We start from the raw sequence: 27,724 nt of genomic DNA, 5'->3' as shown, positions 1-27,724 counted from the left end.
GGGCAGCCACTGTGCAGCGCCCAGGGACCAACTCCAGTTATTTTGCCAGTACCTTGGACAGGGGCACTGACAGGAGTATTAACCCTAACATACACGTCTTTCTTGGATGGTGGGAGGAAACCGGAGCACCCGGAGAAAACCCACACGGACACGGGGAGAACATGCAAACTCTACACAGAAAGGACCTGGGACGGACCGGGGTTCGAACCCGGGACCTTCTTGCTGTGAGGCAACAGTGTTAACCACTGTGCCACCGTGCCGTCAGAGATATGAATGTCTCTGATGGATGGAGATCATGTGACTGTCTGGGGTTCATCTCAGTAGAATATTGATAGGATCCTGTAGGCTACTAGATGAGGTATTAGAGGGATTGAACTTGTAGGCCTATATCCCCAATTCTTTCCTGCACTGTGAAAATGTACAGTGGGTGTAAATATAAAGCACAGATTTCCAATTTTGTTTGTTTGTTTGTTTGTTTGTTTGTTTGTTTGTTTAATGTTTTGATTGACGCTGTCAGGTGGAAATGATGTCATTTGTTTCTCTCCCTTAACCCACTTCAGCAGAGGACTCCTTGAGTCCCGACCTTCCTGCCTAGGGGAGGGGAGGGGGGCTTAGAAATAGGAACATACGTCTTTGGTGTGTGTGTGTGTGTGTGTGTGTGTGTGTGTGTGTGTGTGTGTGTGTGTGCGTGCGTGCGTGCGTGCGTGCGTGCGTGAGGGGAGGGGTGCCTCCTTGACGCCCCATAGGCCCCATGTATAGTCATCCAAGGGGTCAAGTGTCTTGGCAGAGCGAATCACTGAAGAGATCCAGAAAAAAAAACAGACTGGCCCCAGGTTGGCGAGCAGCTGGGGTCGCTTCCAAAAAAGTATTGGGTATCTGAGCGGATATAGTAACTCCTCAGCCAAAGTACATATCTGACTCACTACAGCTGGCCAGCTCGCACTCCAGCTTGGCGTTCAGTGTGGTTCAGACGCTCCAAGCCTCTCGCTCGCCCTTTTCCATTTCAGTGTCTTATTAGTTTGTCGTTGGCGCGGCCACCCCGACACTAAGCAGCCATGGATGCCATCAAGAAGAAGATGCAGATGCTGAAGCTCGACAAGGAGAACGCCTTGGACAGAGCCGAGCAGGCCGAGGGAGACAAGAAGGCGGCGGAGGACAGGAGCAAACAGGTACGTACGTCGGCATCATCCAATCAAGTCGCTCTCTTGCTTTGACGCACCAGCCAGCGGCCCAGTGCGCCTGGCGCTGAGCGTGTGCGGATTATTTATTTATGTAGGCTATGTGTTTATTTATTTATTTATTTATTTATTTATTTATTTATTTATTTATTTATTTATTTATTTATTTATTTATTTATCTGTGTTTTAAGAGGATAGAGGGGACGCTAGATTAAAATGTTTTATTGTATTCTGAATACATTTGCTTTGAGTTACATTAGCCTAGTAGCCTATAGGCTAATGCTGTGGTTCTCAAATTTTTTCACATGAGGGACCCCTAAACTGACAAAGATCAGACCGGACCCCCATTTGATAGGATTTTGTCCATTGATGCTTTTAGATGTTTTATTACAGAAAGTGTATAAAACCCATGACCAAAATAGTCATTGTGTTACTCATGAATGGAATTATAGCGAAAATAAATTACCCTACTTTTGGCTCGGGGCCCCCTGGAACACCCCCAAGGCCCCCTGGGGTCCCTGGACCCCCATTTGAGAAGCACTGGGCTAATGTAGTCAGATAGGAAGATACCAAGGATACCTTTTGTATACAAAAGGCATCCTTTGTCATATGCTGTTTTTGTTGCATGTAATTTACACTGTAGAATAGGCTAATTGTATATTTGGTTCATGTAGCCTGGTTCATGTGTTGAGAACCACAGTGATTGCAGCATACAGCATGTACAGTGTATTATGTATTTAGATGGTCATCTAATATATTTCACACCTCACCAAGGGCTTAATTTCAGACACTATAAGGTGTCATTATTTCCTCCATGGTGACTGGTGATGACAAATGGTAATGATGTGTTCTGTCCTCTGCATGTAACTAAACCTCTTCTCGTGTCTCGTTTCCCTGTGTCCGCTGTGCCTTGCCAACTTCAACCCTGCTTCTCCTCCAGCTCGAGGATGACCTGGTAGCACTGCAGAAGAAGCTGAAGGCAACAGAGGATGAGTTGGACAAGTATTCAGAGGCCCTTAAGGATGCACAGGAGAAGCTGGAGCTGGCCGAGAAGAAAGCCACAGACGTGAGTTTGGGGCAGATTCATGACTGTTGAAGAGCGGGGCAGTGGGGGGGGACCCTTGTTTCACCTTGAACCATTATGAACCTTGAACCATCATGATTGATTAGTTATGGTATAGTCAATCACACTAGGTCTACAATGGGACAGGTCAGGATGGAGATAGGCCTAGTTAAATTTAGCTTGTGTGCTGTATATGGTAACGTGACAGCTCACTGGCTTACCAGTGGAGTCCCGCAACCATTTGGGCGAATCTGAGGACCAGTGTAGAGTTTCAGTCAAGTATTTCTTAGACACTTAGATTTGTTGTTGACCAGCTGGTTTCAGTTGACACTTTGCAGTTACACTCAACAGATAAAATTAGCCTGTCAGTTTTGGTCTGCACTGAATTCAGAGTTTTCCCTAAGCCAAATTAATGTAAAATGAATGTAGACTCCCCAGTGGACTACTTTAGCAAGTTTTGACTTTAAGCTTTCTGGGTGTTGTTTATTTATTATTTGCTCTGGCTTTTCCAAATGTTTGTACACAGATATCATAATAATAATGGTCCAAAATGATGTCAAATTGCATTTGCTTCATAAAAAAACCCATCCAGCGACACAGCACCTAAGCCCTCCAAAACATCTATGAGAGTCAATGAGAAGATTAAAATAAACAACAAGTCTACATTTTAGGATTATACACACACACACACACACACACACCTACACACACACACACACACACACACACACACACACACACACACACACACACACACACACACACACACACACACACACACACACACACACACACACACACACACACACACAGACAGACACTGTTGTCATTTAAGGCCACTAGTGGAGGAAATTAAAATATATTTTGTATATCTCTGTAGACCGTCGTTTAAAAGGATGAAGCCAATAACTGAATCGGTAAATATGTGAAAAGAAGATGGGTGCTTCCCTCAGTTTACCAGCAGGGGATGCACTCATATAAACTGCCAAAAAGGCAAAAATAAAGAAATGAAAAGTAAACAAAATTAAATAAAAAAAAGAAAAAGACTTACAATGCATTTGAAAGAGCATCACAAACGGACATAATTTATTGTTTCTTTTTCTGGTGATAAAATCGGACAAATCAGTTACTTCCGGTGTGTTGTGGCACACGTCCTCATCAGCGATTGATTAAAGACACCGGGGCAGAGATCACACGCGTGCCGCATCTCCCTGTGGCTACTGACTGTGCACACAGTGTGCAGCACACACAGCGTTGTAGGACAGGAAAACAAACAAACAGACTTTGGTGCAGAAAGATGGCCGGGGGAACAACTTTGGATGCGGTGAAGAAGAAGATCAAGTCGTTGCAGGAGACCGCCGACGCCGCGGAGGACCGGGCAGCGAGCATACAGCGAGAGCTCTGTCTGCAGAGGAGCGCCAGGGAAGCCGTAAGCTGCTCATGATGACATAAGGCAATTAGCCCGCAGACAGGCCGACGGCATTAAGTGTGCAAAGCTGGTCAAGAAGCGTGGCTGCTAGGCGACGGCACACGGTCTGATGTGATCATATCACTATGTGGTTATTATGGGATGTGTTGTTGAAAGGCCGTCGTGTGACGCGCAGTGAAACGATGGAGACACCGCCCAACAGTCAGGGCGCGTCACGCCCCGAATAAACAACAACAACCCAACGAGTCCTAGACTACCGCAGCAGACAGTCCACTGTGTCCACTAAAAATAATCACACTCCTGTGTCAAATTCACATAGGCAAATAAGCAGCTCGTTTGAGGACAGGTCAGCTTGTTCCCAAATGTGTAATTGTAGCCATGCTTCTGTAACGTTATCCAAGTTGTTTATGAGAAGTTAATCAATATAAAACAGGAAATGGTGGTCTGACACACAGGTTGAGCAGCAGGGGGGCAGTTTGTTCTAATTCCCTTAGATGCATTGTTAACAAGGGGTGGGTTTAAAAAATGGTCAATAAGTATGTTGTGAAAATGTAATGTTATAGCTTTTGTTTCGGCTGCTGAGCCCATGTCTCTGTCTGACTGTGGCGTCTTGTCTTTGTGCTGTGCAGGCTGAGGGTGATGTGGCTTCCCTGAACAGACGCATCCAGCTGGTTGAGGAGGAGTTGGATCGTGCTCAGGAGCGTCTGGCCACGGCCCTGACCAAGCTGGAGGAGGCTGAGAAGGCTGCTGACGAGAGTGAGAGGTGGGTACCAACCATCATGATGCCACTGGACTACAGTCAACACTTTCTTGACACACTCCTGAGTTATGCGGTGGCTCTGTTAGCCCTGTACAGGGATCCTCCTACACTAGTACACTGCTCTGCTGCTCTGGAAATGTATGGAAGATGAATTTGGTCATTTCCAGGTCATAAGTTTCAGAATCACGAAAAAAGAGACTGCCAACATATGAATGTCATTTCTGTGATTTTAGAACCCCGTCAGCTCACATATGTTATTTGTTGCTGTGAAGAATAACAAACGGCAACACCTTCAAACCGAGTCGAGATATTAATGTCTAAGGCGCCTGGGAGGGTGTTATGGGATTTCAAAATTTGCCTTTGGCATTTTGATGGACACTTTGAATTGAGTCTTCTGGTGCCATGAGTGCATCTATTTGCAGTCTGGTGGCAGTCAGTACATGGCATTGTTTGCGTCATGCTCTACCTCATGTACGACCATTCACATGCAACCATCACGCAGAAGACTGTACTGCTGCAACCCACCTTGATATGAGACAATGCATGTCAAGTATGAACAAACACTTCAACCAGATAGTAAGTAAAAAATATGAGTAAAAAACATGAGTAAAAACTTAAAAACAGCGCTCCCAAATTGGCCAAAAGAATAAGCAAAATAGTGGGCGGAGGGAGACATGTAATGCCAGTGGTTTCCCCCCTCCATTATTTTGTCCAGATAGTAATGCAACTCCGTATGTGCAAGTCAATCCTACAAAGTCATCACTAGGAACCACGTGAATTTCTCAAATGGACCACGTACTGTATCTCAGGTCAGTCTTCTAAAGAGCAACATCACCAAAACCCCACTACTAAACCTACTGGCTGCCTGCTGTGATGTGTGATGTGTAGCTCCTAACGACTCATTCACCATCATGATGTTCTCTCCTCCAGAGGCATGAAGGTTATTGAGAACAGAGCAATGAAGGACGAGGAGAAGATGGAGCTGCAGGAGATCCAGCTGAAAGAGGCCAAACACATCGCTGAGGAGGCTGACCGCAAATACGAGGAGGCAAGTCTCCCTGCCAGCGGCCCACCGCACTCTGAACTCACTAAATGTCCATGACTGACTGGGTGGGTGACTGACTGACTGGGTGGGTGACTGACTGACTGACTGGGTGACTGAATGACTGGGTGGGTGGGTGACTGACTGACTGACTTGACTGGGTGGGTGACTGACTGACTGACTGACTGGGTGGGTGACTGACTGACTCACTGGGTGACTGACTGACTGACTGGGTGGGTGACTGACTGACTGACTGACTTGACTGGGTGGGTGGGTGACTGACTGACTCACTGGATGACTGACTGACTGACTGGGTGGGTGACTGACTGACTCACTGGGTGACTGACTGACTGACTGACTGACTGGGTGGCTGACTGAGTCATCGCTGAGGAGGCAAGTGTTCCTGCCAGCTGCCCACCACACTCTGAACTCTGGCACCAATAGATAGTATTCCCATGATGTCACAAGCATTTTCCTACCAATATGGCGCTAAAATACACAGAGGTCATTGCCTGTTTGTGTCATTTGATTGTAATCACCTGTTAATTGATTACAATCACCTGTTATTTTCCTACCAAGATGGCCGTGTGTTGATGTAACGGAATACTATCAATAGGGTTAATCACAGATTGTGGGTAAACTTAACAGCACAGTCGAGAAGTGTTCACACATAATTGGATTTGATCCGTGTCTCAAACTATGCTGTGTTCCACCCTTGAATTTGGTGGAATTGGGCCTTGAAAGTCATTGAAAAGTCCTTGAATTTGATGTTGAAGAAGGTGGGGGAATGCTGCACTGCACCTTTGCTTTCATGTAATGTCACAGCTGTAGTCAGCGGCCATGTTTTGGCAGGCGTCGCACACATCCCACTTTGGGGTTTAGTTCAGTTGTGAACACAAATTGGCGAGAGTGAAAAAGTGCTTTCAACCTGCTCCTGGTCTCACACTTTGACTGAGGAGTCAAAAGCAAACTGGGTCACAGCTGCATTTGACAACTAAAACGCACAGATGATATCGGTGCCTCTTTTAAAGAATTCATAGGTGACTGATATTGTGTCTGATGGTGTTATGTATTGGTGTTCTGTATTGATGTATCAAACTAGAATGAGTCTAAACTAGTACTGCATGTTGTGACTGCAGGTGGCCCGTAAGCTGGTGATCATTGAGAGTGATCTGGAACGTACAGAGGAGCGCGCTGAGCTGTCTGAGGGGTAAAAACAACTTCCTTCCATTTGTCTCTCCTGCTTTTCCTCTTCAGCTATTCCTCCAAGTCATTGCTTTAGATGACAGTACTTTCTTTGGGTGCGTTCGGAAATCCAATCTGACGCTCTGCCAAAGTGGCCATTCGTTTTAGAAACACGTTACTGGCTAGCAGTTAGCTAACTGCTACACATACAAACAGCTCACTCTTATCTGCTCTCAGCTCCTCTCCTCCGTTCTCTTCTCTTCCCCTGTGTTTTTTTTAACCATTTTAGCAGTTCATCATCTTTGGCGCTCTGAATAACCGAACGCTGTATTCCAACAGCGCTCCCAATTTACGAATGGTCCAGTTTGTGCCAGAGTGCGCACTGGACGCTCGGGAGTGCTATTTCCGAACGCACCCTTTGTCAACTCGTGTGGTTAAATAATGCATAAATGTGTATAAAGATCCAGAGCATTTTGTGACAAACCCTGTCATAATTGTCTGACCTGTCTTGTTTGCACACATCCCTGCTTGTTCAACCGAACCTAAAACGCCAGCAAGTGCTCTGAGCTTGAGGAGGAGCTGAAGACCGTGACCAACAACCTGAAGTCTCTGGAGGCCCAGGCAGAGAAGGTAAGATGTCAACAAGATTGATGCTAAATAAGCCACAGTTAAAGCCTTAGGAAAGGGTCTGTTTAATGTTGCTGTGAAACCGTGTCAGTTTGTCATGTTGGTCTAACATGGGCTCTTCTAACATGGGCTCTTCTATGCAACTACAGTACTCACAGAAGGAGGACAAGTATGAGGAGGAGATCAAGGTCCTGACAGACAAGCTAAAGGAGGTGAGTTAACGAGTTGTAGTCATTCATCACTTAGTTTATTTCAAAAAACAAACTAAATCCTTGTTGTAGTGTGTCTTTATTGCTAGGCTCCTTTCAAATTATGGTGACTGATGAATCTTGACTTAAGTATAAGAATGTTGACTATGTGCGGCCTTTATTCTAGATTCTTAGATTTTCTTTACATCACTTGAGAACTATATCCAGGATATCTGGATAGGAGTGATTTAGCTAAATTCTTAAATGTTGTCATGGGGAAACACTAAGGGTTGACTCTGTATCTCCTCTCAGGCTGAGACTCGTGCTGAGTTTGCTGAGAGATCAGTCGCCAAGCTTGAGAAGACCATTGACGACCTGGAGGGTACGTATCATTTCTTTTTCTATCTTTTTGTTTTTGACATTTTGTAGATGTAAGGGAGTGTTTGTTCCAGTGCAATTTTGGAAGTATGAGGCAGTTACTATTTGACCTTGCAACTCAGTTCTCCCAAAGTCCTCTTATTACTTTCCTGCGTACTAGTAAGTATTATGTGTTTTCTCACAAAGGGTTGATCACAAAAGAGAACATCAGATGACCTCTTTTGCAAACTTCTGTGCCGTGTTACATTATTTCTCCAGTCAGCAGTTGAAAAGTTGAAAAAGCAGTTGAAAAAGCCCCCAGGACAAATATCTGCAAAGTCAGTTATATACCGGAGAGAAAGAAATAAAGACTTATGCGCAGGCCCGGTGTGATATTATTAAAGTTGGGAGCAGCATTCCTCACTGTGATGATGTCCATCATGGCCGGCATTCTGCTGTCCAGATAGTCCTCAGGAGTCGTAGGGGTCATGGAACATGTGACGTGATAGTCCTCAGGAGTCGTAGGGGTCATGGAACATGTGACGTGAGGCCGTTTCTCCGTGACTCCTCGGGAATGTGACGCGGCGTCGGCAGCTGTCGCACGCACCCGTCCTATTTCTGTCTCGCTGTTTTCAGTTTCTCTGTTCGGTTTTTCCTCTTCAGCCTCTGCTCTCTGACGATCCTTTATTTTTGTCTTTTCTGTTCTGTCGTCTTGTGTGTTTTCTGTTCAATATCTTCGCCATCCCTTCTCCCCCCCCACTATGTCATGTCTCCCCTCCTCTGCTTGCGTGCGACCACACATTAGATGAGCTGTATGCCCAGAAACTCAAGTACAAGGCCATCAGCGAGGAGCTGGACCACGCCCTCAACGACATGACATCCATGTAATGCGCCACCTGCTTGTGTCTGTGCCTTTAGCCCAAAACACTCCTAACCCCACTCACCACCATACAATGGCTCCCTCTTGTGGCATGAGTGCAGTGCTTCATCTATGTTGGATGGATTGTTTTTTTTGTTATCACAGTTTACTGCTAACACTGAGCTAAAGGTATTTTGTAGTATTTAACAGAATTTTGTAGTATTTTTTTTTAAGTTTTTCTTTGTCATTTCTCACCACAAAGCCAGTTCAAGAAATCCACATTTCTCTCATCAGTTTCAGTTGGGGCTGGGAGGACATGGTACAAAATCAAATAAAACAATATTTTTTTGACCAAATACCTCTTATCGATATTACGACAATATTGTAGGGATGAATATTGGTGCTTTCACAAAATATTTACAATGAGATTTTTGTTAAATAAATAATCATCAATAATGTGGATTTGAACTTAAGGCTAAGTGGGTAAAAGCAAATAGAACAGTTTGAACAGTCTGGTAAGTTCAGAAGGTCACTTTACTGTATTGCAGCCTTTAAAACCAGGAAATGGCAACACTTATGTCATATTATGATATCCAAAATCTAAAACAATATCTCGTCATATCACAATATCAATATACTATCGATGTATTGCCCAGCCCTAGTTTCACTCTTATTTTCTTGATCTTATTTGGCATGGTCCTGCTGCATCTCATTTGATTTTCTTTGATTTTGCATCTCATTTGATTTTCTTTGATTCTGCATCTCATTTGATTTTCTTTGATTTTGCATCTGATTTGATTTTCTTTGATTTTGCATCTCATTTGATTTTCTTTGATTTTGCATCTCATTTGATTTTCTTTGATTTTGCATCTCATTTGATTTTCTTTGATTTTGCATCTGATTTGATTTTCTTTGATTCTGCATCTCATTTGATTTTCTTTGATTCTGCATCTCATTTGATTTTCTTTGATTTTGCATCTGATTTGATTTTCTTTGATTTTGCATCTCATTTGATTTTCTTTGATTCTGCATCTGATTTGATTTTCTTTGATTTTGCATCTCATTTGATTTTCTTTGATTTTGCATCTCATTTGATTTTCTTTGATTTTGCATCTGATTTGATTTTCTTTGATTCTGCATCTCATTTGATTTTCTTTGATTCTGCATCTCATTTGATTTTCTTTGATTTTGCATCTGATTTGATTTTCTTTGATTTTGCATCTCATTTGATTTTCTTTGATTCTGCATGCCACCATTTTCCTTCCTTCCATCCTGCGTCCCAACACTTGTGTTTCTCCCTTCTTTCCTTTTCACAGCTAAATGTTTTCCACTCCTTCATCCCAGACGTCACCCCGCCGGGCGAGCGACGCCCTCGCTCTCCTGTGCAGCGCTGCCCAACTTCCTGTCTCCGCACAACTTCCTCTCTCCCCTGTCCCTGCGTTTCTTTACCGTCACGCTGCTGCACGTCGGGCCAGCGCTGTTGCCGCCCGTTAGTCCATCGCTTGTACAGAACTTTGAGCCGTATTTCTGTCTGTAAAATAAACATTCTTCCATCCATGTCAGCCCTTCCCCTTCTCTCCTGCCACTTTTCTTCATTTCCATTTTGTCCTCATTTGATTTCTTTCTCTTGTGTTTTTAATTTATTTTGCCGAGTAGCTTTTGAATAAACTCTGAAGCTCCTCCTCCATCCGTTATGTTCCATTCTCTGTTGTAGCACAGTGGCAAGTAGTTTTGGAGCTGAAGCTATGATTTAGTCTGTCTACATTCAACAACCTATTGATCATATCATGATCTATTGATCATATCATGAGATGTAAAAGGCATCCCCTGGAACTTGGGCGAAAAGAAGAAAGTAGTCTGACAGGTTGGGTGCTTTTTAGTCGATGTATTCATGCATAAGTAATAGTATTAGTTTCTAATGAAAGGTGCTGAGTTGCTAGGTCAGAGTAGAACATTGAGTGTTTTCAAACTCTACTGTTGAGCACACGTTGGGTGTCCCGAGAGAAATGACTGCATTACCACCAGGGAGTTTCAAATGCAGTCTCGAGTAATTCCTCAGACATCTTGGCAAAGCTCTATTGGGCCTAGGCTTTGTTTTAGAGAAATATATCGGAGCAGAAGTGTTCCGACTGAGACTAGTGTGCTTCTGAATGAGCAGTTTCACTTCAGGTTCCCTGCATGCTCAGCTCACCTGAACGGAGAACACTCTTCTTCACATTGGTGCCGAATGCATATTCCAGGTTCAGTCAGTGTTCAGGTTTTTCCCCAGTCTGTCTTCAACCTCTCTGGCAGGAAAAATGTACTTCTGATAAAAGAAAACCAGGTTTTGCCGATTTATAACTTATAGTGCCACAGTGTTACAACAAACTGCGACTTTCTTGACTTGCAAAGTTATCTTTTACGTTGAAAAGCATATGTGATTGTGTACCCTGTGGCACAATTGACAAACGGGATCAAAAAAAGTAACGTCTCTAGTCGTTGATCACCATTCCGATATTTTTAAGACGCTGGTGCGCATAGGGTCCGACGGGAAGGGGAGGGACTTAGGCTCTGTGGGTGACAGCCAATACAGTAGGCCTCTTGGTGACAGTTAATGGGCTTATGGGAGATTCATACGACGAAGAGCATGTTCTATCAAAGTGAAGTGTTGCTTTAGTGTTGGGTGAACAGTTCAATCATTTCAGTACGAAAGACTTGACATTTCTGTGATATTTGAAAGCAATAGTAGCTCTGTCTTTTACACTAACTTCTGTAATAACTTTTGTACTAACCTGTCTTCTGTCTCTTTTCCATTTCTCTTACCTGCTTTCTGACTGTCAAGACCATCTATACAAGCAGCTTGAGAAAAACCGTCTCATGAACAATGAACTGAGAGTAGCCTTAAATGATGCTTAAACTTTGATGGGCTCTCGGATGCTTCTTATCGTCTTGAAAAACACCCCGACAGTTGTCTTAATACTGTGATTTAAATGCAGGTTACTTACTGTGTCTGCAACACCAAACTTAAACCACATAATACTTTGGACGAACGGAAATATAAGATTCCCACATTATGTATTGCATGCTCAAACTGCAGGTAGAAAATGGAAGGTCACACAGACTAGAGGTTACAAAAAGAATCTGATTTGATTAAAAAAAAAAAAAAAAAAAAAAAAAAGTTTAGCCCCACACCAGCAGGGGGGGGGGGGGGGGGGGCTCTATGGACCGCTCGGGTCGGGTCAGTCGCTCTGTTCACCGGAGACCCGAAGATTGATTCCTCTGGTCGGAACATTTCAATGTCGCAGGGCTGTTAGTCTTGTTTCCTCAGGTTATCGTCAGGGCTGTTAGTACACCAATACAATTTGAAACGTCTCCATCACCTTTACTATCATACCTTCTGGTTAGATATGTGACAGGCTCCAGTAATTTCACTACAAAGTGGTCGGAGGTCATTTTTCAGTTTTTTTTGATGATGATGCAACAGTCTCAACAAACATAACAAGATCTCAGTCTCGAATGAGGTGAAAATCACAACATCACTCTTTTCCTTGTTCTGAGTAATGTTACACCGCTGATAAGCACTTGAGTCGTCATGACAATTCTGACACATCGAGTCATCTACCCAATTTGATATTTATGGAAAACATTTAACTGTCTCGTTGTAATAATGATAAGAATAACAATGTTTAGCATTTTTGTAATTCTCATTTGACATTTGGCCAAAGAATGATAGAACGTAACATTTGGCCCCCCACAAAGAAAACATGTACATGTCAAAATATAGCAGCGTAAAAATAAAGTAAAAGGAAACATTGTGGACAAAACTAAGTGGCAGGGTGAAAGATGGACAAAACAGCTTTTGGGTGGTTGTGCAGGGAATGGATTAGTGGGATGTGAACTGGGAGTGTTTTACAGAGAGCTGTCTTAATTCGGGGTTGAAATCAACACTCTAGATTCAGTGCGTGGTCCTTGTCTTGGAGGTCTGAAGCTGCCTGAAGGGGTGTAGAACTCGATAGTTTGTTGACCCAGGAGAGAGTGACCAATTACCATGTTGGCTCTGAGAACCAGCTAAGGCAGATTTTCTTGCCTCAGCTGATGCAGTCCTGGCTATAACTTAAGAATACACACGATTGTCTATATATTGCAGGAAATTGGATAGATTTTTTTTTGGACACAGGATGATAGTAGCCTAGCCTGTGTTGGTGAAGTTGCCTCAGAATGTACTGTACATCAGGGTTGAGTATGTGTTTACGTTACTTACCAAAAAAACTGCTGACTTGAATTATCAAATAATTTATAAAGACCACACTTCTCACCTTCATTATATAGAGATGTCTCACCCTCATTAATATAATGCTTGTTCAATCAGTAGATTTGTCTGTTCATATTCAAGCTGTGTCTGTTCATATTGTGTGTACCTTGCTGTCTGTCTGTATGATCTTAACGATGCATTGCTATATTAACAGATAAACTGTCACATGCTAAAGAAGAGCACCTGAGCATAACGCAGATGCTGGAACAGACTCTTATGGAGGTGTGTAACATTTGACACCACTCCATCTCCCCACGTTGCCCCATCTTCCCTGAAGCTGTATGGGACCCTTTCCTGTGGCCTGCTGCAAGAGGTGGATTTGTTTTAAATATGATCCATTTTAAATAAACTTAGATGCTGCAAGTCGTTGTACTACCTTCACATTGATAGTTTATCAAATCGTCACGTCCACCTCTTGCAGCAGGCCCTGGATCAGGGACCTGCTCCTGGAGCAGCCGGAGAGGGGTCTGATGCTGGAGGGCTGCAGCTAGACCTCATCGGGTTGTGTTTATGCATCTCCACTGACCATTTCACCCGGAGGGAACAAGCTCTGCACGAGGTAGCACAAACATAGCTTTGGTGAGCTACTGTTAATTTGTGCGGTTTCCTTATCAAAAGATTAACAAAATCCAATTGCTGTTTGATTGCAGCATAAAAAAAAACAAAAAAAAATCTTGCTATTTTGCACTCTTCTTTGGCACAGTACTTCTCTTGACCTGCAACAGGTAGTTGTGGATAGTTATGGCATCCACGCTGACCGACATAGCTTTGGTGAGCTACTGTTAATTTGTGCGGTTTCCTTTATGCTGCAATCAAACAGCAATTGGATTTTGTTAATCTTTTGATAAGTCTAAATGTATATGTTGGGAGACTTTGCACTTTTACTGCACATTAATGCACTGCTCCATTGTGAACAAAGCCATAATTTCAGCCAAAGTTATATAAAAGTTTTATCGTTTGTACTTTTGTAACTTGCTTGTGTGTCATCTGTATTAACTGTAAAAAGTATACACTTATATAATTTATCAAGAGGTGCTTAGGACAGTTGCATGATTTACTGTATTGTGTCCTAGTTATGTGAAAGAAATGTTGCTGCACTACTCTGTTTCCTGTTCATTCATTTGAAGCGGTTTTTGAAAATTAAGGTTTGTTGGATTTTCTCTCTCCCCGTTTTTTTTATCATGGAAATGTAAACATTGTAAACATGAATAAATGGTTAGATCAAGTATATAATTGATTCTGAAAGCTTGAATTTATTAGATGTTAAATTCAGGCGTGATCATTGTTTGCACTTACACCAGGGGTGCCCAATAGATTGTGGGCCATCAATAAGTAGCTAGCCAAAGAAATCCAAAATGTGTTCATTTTATTTTTAATACATAAACTAAATCCCTCATGTATAGCCAACTCAGTATCTACAGTATTTAACATAACATTAAATGTTGAATAAATAATATAATACTGTTAAAATGTGCTAGTAATATGTACTTGCCACTAGTTTAATTTTGTAAGTAGCGCTCATCCTAGAAAAGTTTGGGCACCCCTGACTTACACCATAGAAATAGATGGATTTAAAAAAGAATAAGACCTAGGGCATTGTCCAGTAGCATGAGTTAATGGGGGGGGGGAATAACTTATGAAGACAAACTTTTGACAAACTTTTGAACTTATGAAGACAAAGTTTTGGGCTTTTATAATGTCAGAGTAGAGGTTTTGCGCTTGCTGTTGCCCATATATTCATGCAGACAGCATAAGTGTCAAACTATTGAGTCAATTGTATTTCTGGATATATGCTATGATGTAGTGAAGTACAAAGGTAAAGCTGATATCCATGGTGATCATAATGAGGGTGAGGCCAACCACTAATTAAAACAAAAGCTATAAGAAGAGTATCGTTTTTCTCAACATCCGACCGTTTACATCAGTAAAATGTCAATAGCTACTACTGTGTTGAATTGGCCAACTCTTATGCACATAAAAATGGCAAATACTTCCTTCGTCGGTAACGACCCTCCTCGCCACTGGGGGCGGTATGTCTACTCCACGTGCCAGCCAGGCAGCAGCAGCAGCACCGAGGGCAAAGGTGAAACCTCGTCGCTGGGCAGCCATTGGGAGCCGCCACGATTTGAGAAGAAAACATGGATGAAAATTCAGATTTCCCAGGCTCTCCACAGGACAGCAAGGCTGAATACATACTGAGCAATGTGGCGGAAGTGGTTGAGAGAATTCTGACCTTTGTACCAACCAAATCGCTCCTCCGGATCGCAAGGTAACGTTCACTGAAAGTGGCTGCACGCATAACGTTAGCCAGTTAGCGAATGAGCTGTTTTGCTAGGAAGCTAAGGTGAATGCGTTTACTAAAAGATACGTTATACACTGTCTAGCTCTTCTAAACAGTATCTGCGTTAACTAAACAGTTTCTCGTGGTTGGTGTGGCGTTGCTTGCAGGTGGGCAGGCGTGTTGCTTGCAAGCAGCACATCGTTAGCTGGCTTGCTCACTAGCTAGCTAAAGCCCCGGGCCCTTTCTCAAATGCAGGCTGTGTGTGAAAGGGGCTGTCATCCATGCAATGTCCACCCATACCATGGACAGGTTATGGATATTTCCTGCATGGGGCCATTCATAAGTTTACTCTGACATCACGCGAGCAAGGGATGCAGGAAGGCACCCGGGACTGGGGGGTAACCCGCGATTCAAAACAACGAGTGCGGATGTGAATTTTGTAAATAAACAAGACACGCTTCGGTTTTTAGCCCGGAAAGACCCCACTGATTCACAACAGGTCTTTCTTCATCATGTTCTAGCAGTCGGGCGCACTTAGTGACAACAAGCAAGACAACAGTAAAACGGGCAGGTTGTATTGAGTTTGGCGTCAGTGGGCGTAACCCACAAGAGAGCGAGCCCCGTACCCCCAACGTTGCGTAGCAACAACACCGGAAGTAACTCCAGAGTAACCTTACGAATGTGTGAATCGCACTGCCAGCCCCCCCCCCGTCCCTTGGCCCATTGCCATGTCATGATGAGTGAAAAGGGCGCAAGACGGAAATGTTCCTGAATGTAGCTAGCTGCATGTGTGAATAGTGAAAATCACTAGTGATCCCTGCCTATAACGTTATAGTACCCCTAACAGAAGTTGTGTGTTTTTGTGTGTTTCTTTTTACAGTGTGTGCCGGCTGTGGAGAAACTGTGCACGCAGAGTGCTGAGGACTCAGCAGCAGCTGACCTGGGTGTCAGCCTGTGGCCCATCTGACACGGACGTCCATGTCCTCTGCAGTAGTCTGGCTGTGGAGGTGGAGGTAAAGCACTAGCCTACTACACTCAAGCCGGTTCACCTAAACTGGAGATATGAGGTTTTCATAGAACAGCACTATGTAGATCATGGCCCATCCAGATGTGAGGTTGGGAATTCAGCACTCATTAACACTGTGATAAACATTGACTAAGAAGATGTGTTAATAAGTGTTCTCTATATTGCTGGGCCGTGTACTTTTTGTACGTTTTTTAACACACGTTTTAACACATGCACTATATTTCTGCTTATTTACAGAAAGTGTTTCTTCTGCCTAAAACAGTTCTGGCAATGGTAGACAGTGAGGCCTTCAATGGACAAGCATATTGCTACAGAGAGAGTAAAGGTTAGTATTAAGTAGTACTACACAATAGTGTTGTTCTTCATTCTCTTCTGTTCATGAGACAGAATATGGCCGATAGGTGCATAATCCTGTATTAAATCTTTTGTTCCAATTGTGACGATAAGCAGATAGATTCTCTATTATAAAATGACCTCTTTAAAATATACTCTCCAATGTAGATGTTTCAGCCATGGCATTCCATTCATGTTTCGCTGGCAGTCATTGCACTAGTTTTGAGTGTCATCAGGAACTGAGTCCTGAAACACACATTGCTAGTATTGTTAGTAATACTGCGAAGTCTATTGGGTTAAAAGTCATTTTTTAACGGTGTTGGCAAACTTTTTTCTTCTTTTTTTGAGAATATGTTGTTTTTATAGCTACTGTACATGGACTTCCTTTAGCATTGCCAACAGCTTCTGCATCAATTATCTCAAAATCATTAGTTTTATTGTGGTCATAATAAATATACTTGTGAACTTGCCTGGGTCCAGACCTTTGACTCCGCCAACTCCACCGAGTTGAGTTTTGGCTGCTTCTGGTCTGGCATCGTGACATGCAACAGCCATTTCCTCAAAATAATGATTAGTCCAATGGGGACTAACGATTAGCCAATTGGTGTCAATAAACAGCACAACGGATGGGACTTAACACTGTTTTCAAGCTGTTTCCTGTTGTCAAGTGCGCTGAAGAGTAATAACACAATGGTGGCAGGCTGGTCGCTATAGACGAGATAGACATTGCTATCAGGGCTGTTTTAAATCAATTAAAAGTACTTCCTACTTTGAAATCCCAACTGCACTCTGCTTTGAAGGCATTTATTCAAAGGGTCTCCCAACTGGATTAGATTAGTACCGTATGTTAGTGTGGCCACTACGTTGGTCTCTAGTGATTGGTTAGGGAAAACGGAATTCCCCTGGGCGATTTCCCTCGTGGAAATCAGTTAGAATGGAGGCAATGTCAGACTAAGATGGAAATGGAGTGTAACAACTCTGAGTTGACAAGTCATTGCATTAATATGGCCTGAAATACTTTTAGAGGGCATACATATGAAGAGAACCTTGAAATAAAGCCTGCTTTCCAAAAAGCTCACAGGCAGCTGGAATCTGGCATCTGCGTCATCTTGCACAGCTTGATGATCGATGTGATTTGGAAGGACCAGAATTAATCTAAAATGGCTATAATATAAAATACTGTGCAACAACTACACCCCAAATTGCCTTATTTGCTAACATTTCATTGGTCTACTCTGCACAAAAAAGTTAGAAGGGTGGATCTGAGTAGTCATTTAAATTAAAAAGCATTGATATTTTCAAATGTATTTGTATTGTGGATTTAGGAGAACAATGCTTTTAGTTGACTCACTAGTTCCTTTAAGTGCACACACACACTTACATTCCAGCACAAAGCCCAGTCTTGTGTCCCAACCAGGCTCTGGCTCTTTCCAAGTCACAAACGAGACCATTAAGGTCCATGATTAAAGCTACCTATCAAATTGTCTGCTCCAGACTCGACCTCCTAGTTAGGAATGAGGAACTCGAACTCCTGAGTCGTAAAATGTATATGGGTCAGACTACCTGCTGTACATCACATCTACATTGTGCATTTTTATAGGTCACTTAGAGCACTGAAGCATAGGAAGCAAAAAAACATGAAGTGGGAAAGGGGAAGAATGTCTATTTTAAAATGTGAAAATAATGTATGTTCGGAAACACTGTTAAGTTTCCACATTTAAAATGGCACGAAGATAATAGGACTTGTATCTGAATTTGCGAGTAATGGTTTTTCATATAGTATTGTTATGTTTAGCTGAGGCATTTATTTAGCTGATCTTCCCCAGCTCATCTTATGAGTGCAACAGTAGAAGTAGTAGTAGATGATAGAGAAAATGGTGCTGGTTTCATGCAAATTTCTCTGAAACAAAAACTCTGGTGTAAAGACTATAACTTTCCATTGTGTAGGCTTGATCTGTTATCAAAATGATGGCATATAAAAACCATGAGCCTTCTCTTCTAACATGTTTTCCCTCAACTACTCTGAAGCGAAAAAGAGTCGCCACAGTCGAGACACCGTGGAGGAACTGAACCTGCTCTTCCCCAAAGGCTGTGACATCATGGGCGTTGCCACACCAGGGATAGTCTGTAAGTGTTTCTCCATTTTTGTCTCATTTCCTTATTCATAGAAGAAGAAGAAAAAACAATGGCACATCTACAGGTATTGTCTAGGACAAAAAAGTTGATGTGTGAAATTGCATTAATTAAAATTTATTATATTTCAGAGACAATTACATTCTAAATCTAAAATAATAAAAACACTACTCTTATCTGTTTAACAGTAATTGTATTACCGTAGTTAGATGTTGAGTTGATTGCATCGTAAAAAAGAAAGAAAGGCATAAACATATTTAAAAGGGACCCATGTGACTCCAGGTACGTAGCCCCTAACCCTATACCCATACAACCCATTCTCATTCAGATACTGTATATCTTGAGATGTGAGGTCACATGATCCCTTTGAAAATGGCCATAGGAGTTTTCCCCTCACTAACATGTAGTTAACTTTGGGTGTTATTTAGCCCCCTTCCCCGACAAGCTAGCATGACATGGTTGGATCAATAGGGTCAAATCCATGGCCGGCCAAAACAAACGGTTGGCTCGCAGGCCCCAAATTGGTCAGCTATGGTCTGGGCACTGAGCTAAGCAAAGAATTTAAAGTGACAAAGACGGATCTTAGACATAATATACATATCTACTGCCCCCTAGTGTTTAAGTGTTATGTTACTAGAAACATTTTAAGCCTTCATTTAGTTGATTCCCTTCAACCAAATGGAGATACAGTAGATCTCTTACTCCCTGATGAAGGCTCCTGTGTGAGCAGAAACTTGTTGGTGTTTTTTAATCTATAGCCATGTTTAAAATAAAGGCTTTTTAAAATTTTCTACTACAAAGACCAGTGTTGCTGTGGGATTTTTTAAGGTTTGCTCTCTTCCACTCTCCACAAAGGTTTTTTTTGCGGGAGACAAACTTTATTTTTTTATTAACTACTTTAAGTTAACCCATCCACGTGCACCTGGCTCTCATATTTTTAAGTCCACGCAGCGCTCTTCTCTTCATCTATTCGATCTTGTTCTGGTTTCTCTCACAAAGAAGTGTGTTTGTATTGAGATGTCTTCATGTTGTGCAAAAAGTGCCTGTTGTTGCATTTTCATTTGCTATTGGAATACAACCCCCCTCCCCCCATGTTTATTTCGTACATGGCAGGAAGTTGCTCTGGTGGTGGTTGTTGGTGGCGTTGCGGTCTCGTAAAACCTACGATGCGTCGTTCTCTCGAGAAACTCAATGTTGTTTTTGTAGCTCTCTTGTTGTGACGGTTGCACACGGAGAGGCACAGGAAAGACGGGAGACAACCAGCTGCTACGATGGCATCATGTGCTACGACGCTACGATGCTACGACCAGCTGCTACGATGGCATCATGTGCGGCAAACGTGCCGAGCCAGACTTGAAGCCACCAAGTCACAAATGTGCAGCCTTGGGCCTGTGGAGCCACCAGCTTGCCCCAGAGAGTCTCGGGCATATCGGAGAGGAATAGTTCACCTCTCAGCATTAATCCACACACCCCCTGCTGCCTAGTTAGAAAGCTGTGCTGACGGTTGGCACCTCCTCGCCTCTCCCTCTGATAGATTGCCCAGTCTGCCCGCTGCCGCCCTCTCCATTTCTCCATATAATCACAAGCCTCCGGAGAAGTGACTCCATCAGCCCATGTTCTCCTTCCTCAAGATGATGGCTTATCAGGCTGGCATCGTCGATCAGGTTTAGTGGCAGCTCGGCTGTTTGTGATAACACTCAATTTGTGGTATTGCAGCTGAGGGTCAACATGGGGTCACAAACTCAATTGAATGGAATCTGTGACTGGATAAAGTTGAATCTATTGATTATTTGTAATAGGTTTACCATATAGCCTAGAGTGCATCAAATAATTTATGCATCTTGATATTGGGTGCACAATATTAAAAATGGAGTTATGATACACATGGACGTAGCTCTTTCTACAGAATTGCTTTTTAATGCCTTAAATTTAAAAATACGGGGGGAGGGGGAGAACATGATAAACTAATGCGTAGTACCGTATTTGTTCATTATGAATAAAATGATTCTATGATGCACGACTTAAATTGTACACTAGGTGTTTTGCACAGCACATGAATAGCTTGCACAAGTGGTTATTTCTAATAGCCTTTATAAGAGAAAATTGCGGCAGTTGGCATTGTGATTTTATAAATTGGGATATTGGAGTTGTGCATGTGCAAGTGATTGTAGTTGGAAAAAGGGGAGACATAGAATGTCAGGCAGTGTTTTGAATACATATATAAACTTTTTAAACTCAACTCAAACTTTAAACTCAACTCAAAGATCACAATAGTGCCTGTATACAGTTGTTTTTTTGTAGGATCTTTACTGGATTTCTTGAGTTTTTCCCCATAGCTCATTAATTTACCCAGTATTTCCTGCTTTTTTTGTGGTGTTCTTATTTGATACAAACCTATGAAGACACAGGCTGCAGTGTTACAGTGTATCTTCTTCCCACAGGTCAAAGCAGTAGGCGTTCCATACATCAGTGGTTCTTAACTCATTGAATGCCAATGACGACAGCTGTCGTCAATTCAAATACTGACGTAGAGTGCCAATGACGACGGTTGTCGTCAATTGCGTTTTTTGACGGTGGGACGTGGATCAATCCCTGATACATCTCTGGTACAACTATTGTAGCTATTGGAGGTCTATAACCTATTTTACAGAACCCTTAGGTGGCGACAGTGCTCTCCACATAACAGAAAGGCAAGGAAAAAACAAAGAAGAAGTCGTTATGGAAACGGAAATCGCATCGCATCCGTATGCATCGATATGCTGAAGCACGTTACTGCAGCTGTGCCTGCAGCAGCCAATCTGCTCCCACAATTGAGCCGCTCTGTGTCGGTTGCGACAGCACATCTGCACATCCACACCGTGGAGTTATTATTCTCAACTGGAAGCATCGTTGCCGGTGACAAACACACGCGGAACGCTGTAAAAAAGCCTGGCTGTTCCGCACCCTTCACTGTGCGCACAGCAAACTCAGCAGAGAGCCACCACAGACAGGAGGAGGAGTGTGCAGTTGAGGCGAGGCGAGGCGGGGCGGGGCGGGGGGGGGGGGAGGGGGCACGCAGAGCAGCACACACACAACACCCAGACAGACCCAGGCAGCAGGACAGGATTGACAAACGCAAGCCAGAATATCCGATACCCACCAGCAGCAAATCAAAACCAGCAAGAAGCTGCAACCAGCAGCGCACGCAGGGGCCAGCGCTGCTGGTTGTAGCTAAAAATATTATTCTGCCAAACAAAATTCCCTGGCCTAAACTGTTTTATTGAAGGAAATTATTTTTGAGGTGTGACTACATTAGAAAAGATTAGCTTCAGAGTCAGTGATGTGCTTGAAATGATTAATTTCACAAAAGGCCAATTATCTCAGCTTCTAGAAAAAAATTGCTATTTTTGGATGAATCAAGCTATCTTCTCCGGCTCATAACTAAAGAACGGAAAATGGGATCAATAAACTTTTTTTTGCAGATGATAGAATAGAGTCTCATCGTTCTTTGTGCGTGTTCAGTGTTTACATAGTAATATCACACAATATTCTGTGGGCCTCGAGAAATCACTGAAAACGCTCTGAAACTCTGGCACTGGGAGCGTCCGTTCTCCAAAAGTGGCTGGCACTCAATGAGTTAATCATGTGCCATGGAGGCACAAGAGTCTGCAGCCAGGTTTTCATTCCAACCAAGCAGCTGATGTGAATGATCGATCGGTACACCTTTAGCCAGAGAGGGGCAACCATGGACATATAAAAATAACTGGATATGGGATTGAAAGATGGCGGCCCATTCATTCCAATGAAAGTTGCTCCCCCGGCGCATGTGCCGAAAAGGTTTATTCGACTCCTACTGCCGGTGCCGATAGATAGCAGTAGTGTGTTTTTCTTGGCCCCGCCTACTAGGGGTGTCAAAAATAATCGATTATAAGATGCATCGCGATGCGGACCTGCACGATTCTGCATCGATTCACAAATGTCAAAAATCGATTATTTAAAAAATAAAAATAAAAATAATTATATAATCAAATAAAATATAATGGAAGTACATGCAGTTGTTTATTTTAATTATGGATCGTAATACAATGCAATTCTAAATGCACTTTTATTTTAAAAGTAGCCACACAGTGAGAAAAAAGAAAGTGAGAAAAAAATCATGTATTCGGGAAAAAAAGTGATGCATCGATTTAAGATGCATCGCGATGCATCGAGATGCATCGATAATCGTTATCAAATCGAATCGTAGCCCTCTGAATCGTAATCGAATCGAATCGTGAGGCCAGTGAAGATTCACAGACCTACCGCCTACCCCACATGAACGTAGCTGAGTCTAGTGGGCAGAGCCATAGAGAGAGGGATTTCCCCTGAATTTCCCTTCACACCTAAGGGCTCACATGTGTGAATATAGGCGTCAAATAAGCTGTATTTGTGGGGGGTCGGGGGGGGGGGGGGTTCTGCAGAGCGGGTGGGGAGTGACGTGTGCATGGGAATCGTCCTTATTTTGGGGGTCGGCAAAACTCCAATGGTGAAATAAGTTTGCTTGTCACACAATAAATCACACTCGTTTGACTTAAGAGGGCATGTATGTTGTATCCTTCACATTCGCTAACCAGTCTGAACTGAAATCTTCGAAGAAGTTGGGACCCCTGTCTGAGAGAAATAGCCTGGCTGGTTTGATGTTTATCCGTTCACCTGCGTCGCGTTGAAGCCCTTTTTACAGACTGGCTTCGTTTGATGTGTCCGGGCTTGCCTTCGCTGTCAGCAACGTAAGCAAAATACTTGCACATTTCGCTTCGTGCATTTGTTTTCTCTACAAGCGTTGGGCGGCTTCAGACTCAGAACAAGCCGCTGCCATTTTCACTGTTTCTGTCCCTGTCAGGCTGCGGACTGAAGGACTGGCCAGAGAGCGAGCAGAGAGGGGAGGGGGGGAAATCGGCATGCCCACACATGAAGCAGACATACCACTCTTGTGACAACCTCCAAAGTGGTGAAATGTCCGCGATGACGGGGTCACGCTTATACCGGAAAACAACTTTCACACATGAAGGCATTACACCGCTTTCTGGTCATTTCCCGGTATAAAGCGCAGTCTTTGTGACTGTCAATACCAGTGGTCAATACCGAGTTTGACCACTGGGTCACAGCCCAGAACTGTTCCTGGGGGCTTGGGGGGACCGAACAAATAAAACCAGCTGCTTCAGTATTTGGCCCTTCAGGCATGTCAGTGAATGTGGTTGTCCCTGTGTGTTTCAGTGACTCCCAGTGCCTCTCACTCCAGCCCTCCCCAGGAGCACCAGGAGGGCGAGGCGGGCTACGCGATCATGTTCCCCAGCATGGAGGGGGTCCACATCAAGCCCTTCCACTTCTGCAAGAAAACCATCTCACCGACAGCCCTGGAGGAAGCAGGTGAGTGTTTGACTTCAAGACCTCAGCTTGGAACCATTTCCCAGGAGTCCTGAACTGAAAAATGCAAGCTTACGGACAAGTCAAATTTCCAAATTTCCAAAAATGTCTCTCCATCTCAATACTTTCTTTCTTGGCTCCCTCCTCTTTCCAGGACTAGTTGATAACCCCGAGCTGCGCGTGGTGCTGCTGTTTGTCTATGAGGCGTATAAGTCTGGAGCAGCACGCTTCCTCAGCCAGGTGCTGGAGCCACTGGCCAGGAGCAAAGCTCTCGTCGCTGGAGGACTAGTAGAAAGTGTCTTCTCTCCTCCCAGACAGTGGTGAGTTAAGGACTAGTAGAAAGTGTCTTCTCTCCTCCCAGACAGTGGTGAGTTAAGGACTAGTAGAAAGTGTCTCATGCCATTTGTCTCACTCTATTTAATTCTCTCTGTGCGTTATAAGTGTTGATTGGATTTGTAGAAAGAAAAGGAAATAAAGTTTCTTTGAATACTTTGAGAGTTAAATGAACACTTTTCCCCTCCTGTCCTCTCTAGCTGTGGTCAGGGTGCGTACGGCGTGGTGGGCCTGGCCCTAAGCGGGCCCAGGGTCCAGGGGGCATCGGTGCTCCTGGAGCAGGACGTCACCAGCGCCAAGGCGGCGGAGGCCACCATCCGCCGACTGAAGGCAGCCAAGATCCCCGAGCGGAACACCCTGGGCTTCATGTTCGCCTGCGTGGGCAGAGGCCAGAACTACTACAACAACCAGAGCAACGTGGAGGCCGACGCCTTCCGCAAGGTCTTCCCCAACACCCCGCTCTTCGGCCTGTTCGGCAACGGAGAGATCGGCTGCGACCGGATCGTTAAAGACGATTACACGCTCTGCGACACGGACATGGACGGTCTGCAGCACGAGTACACGACAGTCATGACCCTGGTGCACCTGGGCTGACCGACCACCCGCCTGGCAGAACGACGCACGGCGCACGTGTTCGCTGTCGCGAGCGATCAACATCCTGCGCAGCGCGTTACGTCACGACTTGCGATATTGCTGTCGCCAATACCGCTCATAAAGCAGGAAAAGTATCCATTCCATATGCGGTTGATGTAATGGTAACTTTTGGGAAATCGTGCATCCCTCGGGAGACGTGTAAACACAGCTTTGTATAAAAAACTAGTGTGTTTCACAAAGTTCTGATTCAAGAGTTCTGAAAAGACGATACTGAGCATCTCTTTTATCATTCATATGTAATATAGCAGTCTTGTAAAATATAAATGTATATATTTTCCCCAAAATTACTATTAACTATTCAAGGCATATCTTACCTAACCTCATGGTGTGTTTGCTTTGTGTTCGAGTAAATTATAAACACTTGTGTATCCCAGGCTATTGTTATAATTGTTGATTCAGAGAAGCCACATTTTATTTGTTTAATTAAGAGGAGGATGGCCCCTTTTCCCAAAATCAAGGCAATCTTGATTTGAATGTTCTTCCCAGTCATGTAGGCGTTTACCAGTTTTTGTTTTTTTACATAAGGTAAAAGATAATTTGTCATTCGGTACAATGATTTGAGTCTTACAGTGCCTTTTTTCAGCTCATATTTCTAGCTACCTAATTCCTACCTCTAACGGTTGGGCTTAAAGGCCACTTTGTCTCCCCACTTTCTGCAGCTTAATTGGAAAATGCTCAAACAGAATGGACTCAAATGGTCTTGGGCAGTACAATCAATATTTCTCAAGAGGATCCTGCTCTGGCAATGCTGAAACCTGCAGAATGGAGCTAATAACCTGTGATGTCATCAGGAGACCGTCACTGCGGTCACTCCATTGACAATGACACCGATTGGCAAGTGTGTTTTTAGTTTTGGCTCTGTTAACTTTAAAAGTTGTTCAAGTTTAGAGGAAATAGAGGCTGAATTGTCCTGGGTCATAGGAAAAATGCTAAATCTGTTTTAGGGTGCGTTTTTACCAGGTTATAAAGTAATATGAAAACCAGAAATGGAAATATGGACCCTTCTCTGCACAAACATAGTTTTGTAATAGGAAGGTTGGTCATTATTTCACAGGCACAAATCGATGAAGTCTTAGCTAAAGGCTGTCTGGTACTTTTTGCTAATAATAACATGAATGGTAAAAGGTAATTTTGGAATCTTGGAAACTCTTATTTTGAGACTTAACTCCCTATTTGTACATTTGAAATCCTGTCAAAATAGATGGCTTTGATAGAATAGTGCCCTCTGTCAAAAGCCAATGGATGTTACACCATGCACATCTAGATTTTCATTGCTAGATGGCCCTGTCCATTTTTGTTGTCCTTTTTAGTTCAGTAGTTTTGCACATCTCTATGTTTAATGGCTTTTCTGCACAAATTGCAGCCATTGTTGTTTTCAGATCAGTTCTGTTACTTCGTTTTTTTTTAAATCAACTAAAAGCTCAGTTAATTTCCAACAGTAGCTCCCGTTTCTGTATAACACACAATCTGCCCTTACAGTTTTTGAGCAGGGGATTATTTGTATTTTAACCCATTGATACCTGATGCAGCATTTGCGTGTATATCCCTCATTTGTGTGCGTACACACAAATGCTGCATCAGGTATCAATGGGTTAAGACAGCCTTTGGCTTGGTTGAACAAAATAGTTTTGGTGGAGGCTACATGCACTTTTATACAGGATGTGCCAAATCATCTGTTCAGAATTGCTCATCTGCTCATTTTCTCAATAAATGACAAATGGTGGATATGTGCTTGTTTTCCCTTAATTTTTTCAAACCACTGCATTGTAGGCTACATTTACGTGTCTTAAAACAGTCCTCTAAGCCCAGTGGGTTTACTCATTGGGCCTGCTACAATTCGGATCACACATTTTCTTCATTTGCACACGCCCTGAAGTCCCAGCCTAGCCTATAATATCCTCAGCAGCCCATGTCTAGGCGTGCTTAAATAAAGGAAGAGATGCTATGAGATTGCTTCATGTGCGCTTTAACCATTGAATCCCGATGAATGACAAACCCTGCTTACCACTGATGATGTCACTTTTACATTCTATATTCTACTCTAGAGGCAGTAATAATAAAATTGTCACCTCTGACTATTTTGTCCACCATCTTAAAGGTGCTATCCGTAAGTTTGGCAGGAAAATAAATGTTCACAAAGTGTTTTCTATTACCAATGAGTGAATGCGCCGTTCCGTAACTTAAAAAACGAGCCCAGCCGCATCTCTCTGCGTTCACCCAATCTGCAAAGATATTGCAGGATTTTCATGCTGGTCGCAGGCATGGATGTATGGTCGCAGGTTATACTTTCAAATTTGGCGGATGTGACGTTATGCGCGTTCACAAGCCTGCCGTGTTGTCCTCATGGCTCCGGTGGAAATATACCAACAAAGAAGATGGCTAACAGGAAGTGGCTAACGTTACTTTCGTCACTAGCTGGCAGCAAAAACAAACAACACAGACTCCAGCAAAAAGTCAACACAAAAATAAAAGCATATTTCTCTAGTGAAGCCCATCTGGCCAGACAGCAGCAATGTGACCGACATCGCGGGGAAACTAAAGTCGGGGCTGTTTTCGGTTCATGGAGGGACCTCGCTACAATGCTGTAATGTGGTTTTGACCA

At 43.3% G+C, this 27,724-nt stretch overlaps 2 protein-coding genes across 4 annotated transcripts; both read left to right on the top strand.

Moving 5' to 3' along the window:
* Nucleotides 1-970: 970 nt before the first annotated feature.
* On the top strand, nt 971-13,253 carry LOC310789548 (tropomyosin alpha-1 chain; the record flags this gene model as incomplete). Of its 3 annotated transcripts, XM_083651185.1 has the most annotated exons (10): nt 971-1,169; nt 2,119-2,244; nt 4,300-4,433; nt 5,361-5,478; nt 6,612-6,682; nt 7,212-7,287; nt 7,434-7,496; nt 7,785-7,854; nt 8,635-8,713; nt 10,005-10,204. In XM_083651185.1, 10 exons carry the CDS (start codon nt 1,056-1,058, stop codon nt 10,006-10,008), a joined length of 855 nt encoding a protein of 284 aa, XP_083507311.1. In that variant the 3' UTR covers nt 10,009-10,204. The 3 variants fall into 3 exon arrangements, with proteins under 3 accessions (XP_083507311.1, XP_083507312.1, XP_083507313.1); XM_083651186.1 differs by lacking the exons at nt 8,635-8,713; nt 10,005-10,204 and adding an exon at nt 13,134-13,253; XM_083651187.1 differs by lacking the exons at nt 971-1,169; nt 2,119-2,244; nt 8,635-8,713; nt 10,005-10,204 and adding exons at nt 3,539-3,670; nt 13,134-13,253.
* Nucleotides 13,254-15,093: 1,840 nt separating this feature from the next.
* fbxo22 (F-box protein 22) lies at nt 15,094-26,677 on the top strand. The gene is made up of 7 exons (XM_083651178.1): nt 15,094-15,248; nt 16,141-16,273; nt 16,525-16,612; nt 18,649-18,747; nt 23,986-24,138; nt 24,290-24,455; nt 24,669-26,677. Exons 1-7 carry the CDS (start codon nt 15,118-15,120, stop codon nt 25,060-25,062), a joined length of 1,164 nt encoding a protein of 387 aa, XP_083507304.1. The 5' UTR covers nt 15,094-15,117; the 3' UTR covers nt 25,063-26,677.
* The last annotated feature ends 1,047 nt before the right edge of the window (nt 26,678-27,724 follow it).

The sequence above is a fragment of the Poromitra crassiceps genome (genome assembly GCF_964638095.1).
Source record: "Poromitra crassiceps genome assembly, chromosome: 14".
Taxonomy (NCBI): domain Eukaryota; kingdom Metazoa; phylum Chordata; class Actinopteri; order Beryciformes; family Melamphaidae; genus Poromitra; species Poromitra crassiceps.
Note: the sequence above shows the minus strand (reverse complement) of the source record. Positions and strands in the feature narration are given on the sequence as shown.